A 9,191-nucleotide genomic window follows, 5' to 3' on the forward strand; every position below is an offset into this window, starting at 1 on the left:
CTCTATGTGATCTTTTACATTAAAATGATAGAAACTACGTTATTTTATAGAATAACAACATTTAAAGATGTATGTTCAAATTTATTTGTGTATAAGTACAATCTGTAAGGGAACAACTTACAGATAAGGTATTTTAATGTAGACCATGCCATTCTCAGAAAAAATTGTCTCAAGTCACATGAGCTACAACCATGTTTTCTTGAATGTTGATTTCTCATGCAAAGTGCCATCCTGGTATTTTATGACATTCATGAGGATTTCTATGGCTGCTGGATTAAACTTCAGGTTGAATACTTACATCAAAGAAGCTTGCGGTTTTTGTAAAAGGTACTAAAATGTTACAATAGACTATTAGAGTGCACAGCATTTCTCACACTGAAGATTTGCACTTAGCTAGTTTGGAAATACTTTAGCTCTTTACAGAAACCAGGATTATTTTCTGATAAAGTTAGTCCTAAATGGAGATGGCTTCAGAAGCTTGTTTATACTGTATTTGACATCAAGTTCAATAACACAGACAGAACAAATAACATCTTTATAGAGTGCCAATGAGAGTCTAAGCTCTTGAGAGATGTCTTCACTTTTGTGAATGATGAACTCTTCAAATAAGTGGCAGTGAAAGGCAGTGGAGCTTTTGAGATCAGGATATCAAAACATATTGAGAAATTTGAAGATTCAAATAAGCCCAATATTAACCTTACATTTTGGGGTTTTCTCCTCAGTTGCTACCATCGGGTCAATGTTTCAGTTACAAATGTAATAGTGGAGCTTTTTACAGACACAAAGCAAGGTGAACAACATGTACTTCACAGTGTTTCTACTGAAAAGATGGTCATTTTGTAGACACCAAACAGTGCCAAGACAATGAAGTTAGAAAATGAATGCTGAAATATGAAGACACATTAAGGACTGTAGCCTACAAATGTCGAAAAAAAAAGAAAACTAAATGATGTGGAAATTATTTATTGTATGTAATTACATTGACATCTTAGTCTTTTTATTATTAATTTATTTAGAATTACTTTTTTCCATTATATCTCATGTGCTTTTGAGTTTCTTTTATTTGGAACTACTTTCACTAATTTGTTTTTGCTTCATCATTTCTCAGTTGTCTTTGGTACTTTTACATGAGGTACAGCTGGAAATGTGCCATTCTGAAATCTAAAGTGTATGTTAACTTCAACTTGGTCTTGAACCTGCAACCTAAGGCTACCCCCATATCACCACTTCAGAAAGTTTCACATGGTACGTTTCAGACTTCATTCTCTCCTCCTTGTAAAAAGTATAGCCTATAGTAATGCAATGCTTGACATTAGTAGCAGTTTTAGAAAAAATCATGTTTTTGCTGTGCTCAGGTTTTAACGCATGATTGCATTTCAATGTTTGGAAATTTGGGGTGACCAGACCAAAACACTTGCAACTATAAAAGAAGAGTCACCCTAAATCCAAATGTAGTTACACCACCTAGACTGTGAACTGTGAAGGTTGACCTTTGATGCTAAGTAGTGAGTGATCCAAACAGAAATTTTAGATGACAGGCAGAGGACAGCACTTTATAGAAGATACTTTGTATATGTCAGCATGGAAGCCTTTCATGAGACCTGCACCTTACATTTATTTTTATAAGTTTATGGATGACATGTAATGACACCTGTAGAAACATTGCTGTTACTCAAGTTTATGAATGGTATGAAAACTAAATAAATAAGTCTTAATCCTTTTAATTTTGGCGTTAAAACTTCAAACTAATTTGTAATTGAGTTTCCGAAAAGTGAAGGCAACTGTGTGGACCTGCGGATAATTTATTTGGGTGTGGTGCGCCTGAATGTCCAGATAATGAAAATTTAAAGCATAATCTGAATGAGCAGCTGCTGGCAACAAGACAGTAGTAAACAGAGACATGTATTTTTGAAGATGTTTAGCATCGTTGAACATTTTTACTTTTAATGAGGTGGACGTAAGGAGGGACACAGTTAGTCAACCTGTTGTTTATTCCATGGCGTCATGGTTAAGTGGACAGAAGAAGAGCGAAGCATTGTCAGAGCAGTCTGGGAAAAAATCGATATTAATGAGATTGGACCACAAGTATTGGCAAGGTAATGGGTATAATTATGATTATGATATTTAAAACATATATTTATTATGAAGTCTGTGCTTGTTTGATGTCAGACCTAGTTTGAAAGTTGGATTTGTCATTCTGATTGGTTAGTGATTATAGTTAAAGTATTGTCTTATAACTGTCTTATAACTAAGCCTGTATCTGAATCACAGCCAAACAGTAAAAGAAAAAGAAAAACAGTGTTACATTTTACATTTTTATCTGAAGCGTGGTAGTAATAGGGTGCTAAAATGAGATGCTTTAAAAACGAAAAACAACCATTTTAGACTATTTGTAAGCTTTTCAATTAACATTTCAAGTGTGTACCATTTTAGAGTAGTGTCCATGGCTTGGAAATAGTTTCCATTTAGTACCGAGGTGGATGGTGTAATTTTTAATGATTTTTCCCGATGCCAATATCTAGTTAATTTGCGTTTTAACCTTTGTATGAGACAAAATAATCTGATCCACATCTCTAATATTACAGAGCTCTTATTGTGTACCCCTGGACCGAACGATATTTCGGCACCTTTGGAGATATCTTCACTACTACAGCCATTTTAAATAATCCCAAAGTAGCTGCCCATGGAACAGTATTGCTGAGAGCTTTGGGCAAAGGGGTAAAGAACATGGACAAGATGAAAGAGACGTACTCTGCTTTAAGCAAGTTGCACTACGAAAATCTCAACGTGGATCCAGATAACTTCAGAGTAGGCAACCGGCTTTTAAAGTGGCAAATATATATGATGCAATCTACACTTGACCACAGACTGGATTTATGATGCTTTTGTTTTGTTCACAGCTGTTGGCAGACTCGATCATCATTACGTTCGCCTGCAAGCTCAAGAGCGCCTTTAATCCCCAGGTCCAAGCAACCTGGCAGAAGTTTCTATATGCTGTTGTTGAAGCTATGAACAGTCAGTACAAATGAATGGCAACAATAAGCAACAGCTGTATGGAAAAAAAATTATAGTAGCCTACTAATAAAACATATTTAAACCTCCTCTATGCCAGCTTTTCTTGGATGGCAGAATTGTTTTTGTTTTATTTATTTATTTATTTAAAGGAGGACCAGGAGAGTCTTCGAAAAAGCAATACAGCATTTTGATGATAAGTAATTTGTTGTGAAATAAAAAACATAGATTGCTAAATTGAAAAGTGTTGCTTAATTGCACATTTTAAATTGACATATTAAAGGCGAATTGCATATTGGAATATTAATTCTTTATTAAATACTAATAATAGTACTAATAATAGTAAATGTATTTTCAAATGATATTTCTAAAAGGATAAATAAACAACACTTTTCATAAATTCGTTTTTAAATACCTTTCCATTTGATAGATTTAAAAAGGTGATTCCTTTTTCCATAGGCATAGGGCATTTTCTATTGCCCTCTGTATTTTTTAATTGTTTTAAAATTGGATTTTCTTAATGGTTTACCCTCTCCATTTAGCTTTTGCGTGACACTTTGGGTCATTGATCAGTGAGAACAAAGCTAAACCAATCACAGCTGCTCTTCGAATGTAGCGAGCTATCTCATTGGTCACTATATTATACCTGTAAATCATATTATACCTGTATATCGTCTGAGTACCTAAAATGCGGCATATAAAAACCAATAAATTATTATTATCATTATTATTTTAATCATTACAATTAAAGCATACACGCATGTCGACAATTTATATAATGTAAGTACCCAATAGTTAGTAAATATCACTCTTTGCCACTATGTCTTTTTATGAATCAACATTGAATCATATCTTGTTTTAGCCAGAGAAAGCTCGAACCACCTCCCAAAAAGCTGAGAAAAGCCTGTTAGTGGCCTCACATCATTCCCCAGAAATCTTAGCCTCACACCCTTAAGTTGTGAGTATTTTTGTTTTTTTTATGAAGTGTCATATTACATAATAGTCCTGATCATGGCGAAACCTCACTTGTTTGCAACCGTTCACAGTAGAGGTACTGTATAATATACTTGTGTATATAGACTTCAATGAACATACGTTGTTGAATAAGCAGTCCTGACACACACTCAAAGCCACAGTGCAGCACTGACTTTGACAAGTGATGTAAGTCAGACACAAATGATGTCCAAATGATTTGGGTGAAACAAGGCAATGTTTGTCCCTCCTTCTATCGGGATCTTAGCTAAGCCTTGCTTGCTTCTCTGACTTCTCCAAAGGTTATAATCCACAAATCTTTGGAAAGAGGAGAGAGAAAGAAAGAATGCCAAGGCAAGAGAAAAAAGGGAAAAGGCTTCAATGGAGGATCATCTGGAGGATGTTATGGAGAAGAACCTCATAAATGAAGAACTTCCAGAGAAGCTGGATTTCTACTCAGGTAAAATATAATTATAACTTTAAAATGAATGTGTGACTTATTCCTACATTCTTTGCTGAGCCTCCAAGTTATTATCTGAAAGGAATAGTTAGTTGTGTTCATTAAATTTTAGATTGACATGCTCTTGTTGATAATTCCTGACCTGCTCCAAGGTCAGCGGTATGTCCTCACATACAGGTTCAGCCAGGATCACTTGGAGCTTCTATTTAGTTCTATCAGAGCCTCAGGTAGGGCTCATGTTTTTCTATTTATAAGTCAATAAAAAAAAAAATCCTGAAAAAATATATCATATACTTCCTCTTCGCACCAGTTCCAGACCATCTTCACCCGGTTCAGTTGGTGTATCACCCAGCCAGTCAGGCAACGTGGCGGCGCAGGACGACACTTGTCCCTGCCTGCGTTGGAGATGTCCTCTGCTGAAGTTGCTGAAGAGCTTCCATCTCCATTTGTCAACATTTCAGCCATTGTATGTGGCCACAGTTACCTTCCCGCAGTGGAGGCCTAGTAGACAACGGTCTCATCTATTCCACTCAGTGATTTGTTGTCCAGCAGGTTCTTCAAAAGCTTCAATGTGACAGCTTGGTAAATTATGCTGTACCAACATCATTTGTCGAGAGCCACCCCCATCTTGCCTTTAAAAATAATGGCAGGCTTGTGATTCCGTCAGAGGGTACAGTGAGGGGGGTGAGAGCAGCAGAGTCTGTGATTCGACTTTAAGCCCCAAATATATCTGCAGTTATGAAATGAAAATGAAATTAAAAACACTCTTTATCCCAAAGGGAAATTGCAATGTTATAGTAGGTTTTTTTAAATTAAAAAACAAAAATAAATGAATCTGAAGAAGATTATGACTTGTTCCTAAGGGTGGTTGCTGGCAGGAATGATCTCTGGTATTTTTCGGTCTTGCACTGGACTTGATGAAGCCTCACACTGAACACACTCTGTTGTTTCTCCACTGTGTTGTGCAGAGGACGTGAAAAGTCAGCCATTATGTTCAGCAGCTTGTGCAGCATTCTTTCCAGGACAATCAGCTCCAGCAGCTCCAGAGTTATTCCCAGCACAGAATCAGTCTTCTGGATCAGCTTGTTCAGTCTCTGGCTCTGATCCTGCTGTTCCAGCAGATGCTGCAAAGTTGATTGCACTTCATACAACATATGAATGTGTACACTCAAACACATGGTCTGGGAAGAGATTGGCTCTGAGGATGTTTTCTTGCTCAGGAAACACATTAAGAAGACACAGTTTGGCATTGATAATCATCATTCCAATTTATTGTCATTGGCTGTGTCAGTGTTCCTTAAAATAAGGCTTCACCAAACTCGCCTCTCTTTACTTGCAGAGTGGCAGTAAGAAAGAAGCTCTGCAAAACTGTCCTCTTCCAAGGGTTTTAGCTCACAAGCTCTTCATGAAAGAATATATAAGATGGGTTAGATGGATAAGATAAAATAAGTTGTAGATAGAATAAATTTTGTTATGTTGTAATTTAATGTCATGTTATGTTATGTTTCAGAATCAGAATCAGAAATACTTTATTAATCCCTTGAGGGAAATTTGTGTTTCCAGTACAACCCATCCAAGACTAGACAATAACAACATATAACACAAACAGGATCAGGCATACTGGGGCAGCAGCCGTTTCTACAGCGCTCCTTGTCTTAGATTTGCTGATATTTTAGTATGTGACAAAATGTGTTTATATTGTATGTGTGAACATATTGTTAGAAGTATTTAAACATTTCAAATATCTCTGTATATGCCTTGTTATAGTGGTTATATTTATAGAATCATTTACTTACTTTTTAATTAAGTAAAACGGGCCATCTCTCTATGCATGGGTTTTGGTGATACACTGAATACATAATGTACCTGGACGGACAAAGTGTTTTATTGCTGATATCTGCCCGCAAACTAAGATAAGCATTTTCACTGTAACTAAGCATCCTGTATCAGAGCAACATGTCTGACTTTTGCAATAAATAAAAACCGCTGGAAAATTGATTGAGAACCCCATGAATTATGGTAATTTTTTATTCCTTTTAAACAGGTGAGTGAACGGAGCTGACGACCGGTGTCGTGCCGAACATAAGCACCCCTGCCGTGAAAAGCAGCTCCTCACAAGGAGCGTAGTGGCAGCCAGTCGCCTGTAGATGGCGTACATTGTTTCTTACCCTTGAGAACTTTCCCCCCGGATCTTACAGCCTGTTGATATTGATTTTTCAAAAATAAAAAAGAAAATTGTCTGACATTAATATTTAGATGGTATGTACGTGATCTGGCTACTCTGGCAGACGGGTCTGCCAAAATATACACCCCTTTCTATTTCTGACTTCTGTTAACTCACAGCCACCAAATTCACAGCATCAATAACCATGATCTGACTGTACACAGAAAAGTAAAATTTGTTACTATTATTATTATTATTAATAATAATAATAATAATAATAACAACAACAACAACAACAATAATATTAATAATCATCATCATCATCATCACGGATGGGAGGCAAGGAGCCTGAGGGGGGGAAAACACACACACACACACACACACACACACACAAACTTGTAATTCTGTGGACCTTTTCTCCAGTGGATTCTGAGGCGAGACAATAACAGAGACGGGAGAACCAGCTGTTTCTGGTGGATTCGGACTGCAACAGGTTCAAGACCCCCAAATCTGTAATGTAACCTAAATTATCAAGGGGTGTTGTGCTTTATTTTCATGGTTCTGTATTGTTTGGATTTTATTTTATTCTAAATATCTGGACCCACAGAGACAATGCGTATCTTTGTCCAAAAGAAGGCGCTACAACTTTGCTAGTAAAAGCTCGCCGCATCCCAGCGGGGGGTCAAGGGCTTCAATATCACTGAAATGCGTTGGGATCGACACAGCTCGTGCAAAATGGTTGATCTATAGCAGGGGTATGCAACTTCAGTCCTCGAGAGTTACTGTCCTGCAGGTTTGGATGCCTTCTATACAACAAACCTTTGCACAAGCCTGTTAATGATCCAGTGATTTGAGTCAGGTGTGTTGCAACAATCCAAAACCTGCAGGACAAGGACCGGAGTTGGAGATCCCTGCTATACTGTTTTGATTTACTGGAATAAGAAAACTCACTGAATTGTCATTTGCATTTTTACATTTGCAAGGTGGTCATTAATCCTGCTAAAAATAAATAACAAATAACTGCTTTTAAACTAGTTGTCTTATTGTCATGTCCGTTATGACAACTAATCTGTTTTAACAGGTGAAAAGCTATGAAGGATAATTCAGTCACATTGTTGTAATTAAGTCTATGGAGCCTTGAAGGGGATCAGATACTTATTTGAACCAAAAGACGATACTCAAAAGTCTTTGTAAATGTCGAAATTCTCACAAGCATAAAAAGCGGGTGATTGATGGTCTAGATTTTTAAATGCACCCTATTTGCGGAAGTGAAAATAGTACACAACAGACTCAGTTTCAATTTGAAACTAACAAAGACGGACTTTTAACAAAGATCTCTGAAGCAATCTTTGCATTTTACTTTGATGTTTTCTGTGTGGCATTGTGTATTCAGAAGTGCAGAGAAATATAACTTTCATTCACACTCTTTATCCTGCAGAATACACTGCATTAGTTTATCAATGTTGCCATTATCAAAGAGAAATCAAGACAAGCGTTTGGTTGCACCAACGTCAAACAGTAATGCCCATAGTTAGAACGTTATTTATTTATTTATTTATTTAGTAAATTTTCTATTTATTTATCTACTGGTGTTAGATTACAACAGTTGATTTTGGTACACGTGGATCACCAGGCTTCAATCAATCTCAGCTTTCACGTAAAGTTGTTGTCAAGACGACAAAGTCACGTGACGAATATTGGCCTGCCTGGGCATTGATAAAACCGTAGTGTGATTGAATGAATGAGACAGGAAGTGACATCCTTAACTTCAGCTCCACTCTTGCTGCATAGGGTGTTTTATACTCGCTATAAAGTTATCTGCTCCTCTCTGCGGATCCGCCCTCTCAAGTTTAGATAAGGCAGGAAACACCCCATGTGTTGGCAACAGCCGTCGCCGCGGATGACCCCATCCCATGGGTATCAACTGATAACAAATATGCATTAATTACACAGCTTAGATTTGAAATCAAATTTCCAGGGTGATCACACACAGATTTAAATGAGGTCAAATATTTCTGATGGCTTTTAAGTTTGGTTGTAGGCGAACCATAAATTGGTGGTTTTCTTGTTAAAACAAGCTTATTATTATTATTATTATTATTATTATTATTATTATTATTATTATTATTATTATTATTATTATTATTATTATTATTGTTGTTATTAATGATAATAATAATAATAAATAATAATAATAATAATAGTAATCTAATACATAATAATCTAAACAATAAAACACTTGAAATGTGGACGTTGTGTGTTAAAACTAATGAATAAAAATATATTTTCCAGCTGCCACTGAAAATTCGCTTTAGATTCCCTATTTGCTGACTGAATTTACTTTACTTGAAGTTTCATGACTGAAGCTCCTTTTCACAAATATTAATGATTGACACGTAACTTCGTGGCATACCGTGGGTCTTCAGACACAGTACTTTGTTTTTTGTTTGTGGGCTTATCTCTTGTGAGCTGTAGCATACGACTTGGAACCCATCCAAACGCACGTATCTTGGCAGTAATTCTGGTGTGCCCATGCCCTGTTACGTGTATAAAACCCCCCGTGGTTAGTGTTGATTGCGGCAT

The 9,191-nt window shown here is 36.5% G+C and overlaps 1 protein-coding gene across 1 annotated transcript; it reads left to right on the forward strand.

Moving 5' to 3' along the window:
* The first annotated feature begins 1,905 nt into the window (after positions 1-1,905).
* Positions 1,906-3,091, forward strand: LOC121655959 (hemoglobin cathodic subunit beta-like). The gene is made up of 3 exons (XM_042010912.1): positions 1,906-2,096; positions 2,586-2,808; positions 2,901-3,091. Exons 1-3 carry the CDS (start codon positions 2,005-2,007, stop codon positions 3,027-3,029), a joined length of 444 nt encoding a protein of 147 aa, XP_041866846.1. The 5' UTR covers positions 1,906-2,004; the 3' UTR covers positions 3,030-3,091.
* Positions 3,092-9,191: the final 6,100 nt, after the last annotated feature.

This window comes from Melanotaenia boesemani, chromosome 2, assembly GCF_017639745.1.
Source record: "Melanotaenia boesemani isolate fMelBoe1 chromosome 2, fMelBoe1.pri, whole genome shotgun sequence".
NCBI classification, from domain to species: domain Eukaryota; kingdom Metazoa; phylum Chordata; class Actinopteri; order Atheriniformes; family Melanotaeniidae; genus Melanotaenia; species Melanotaenia boesemani.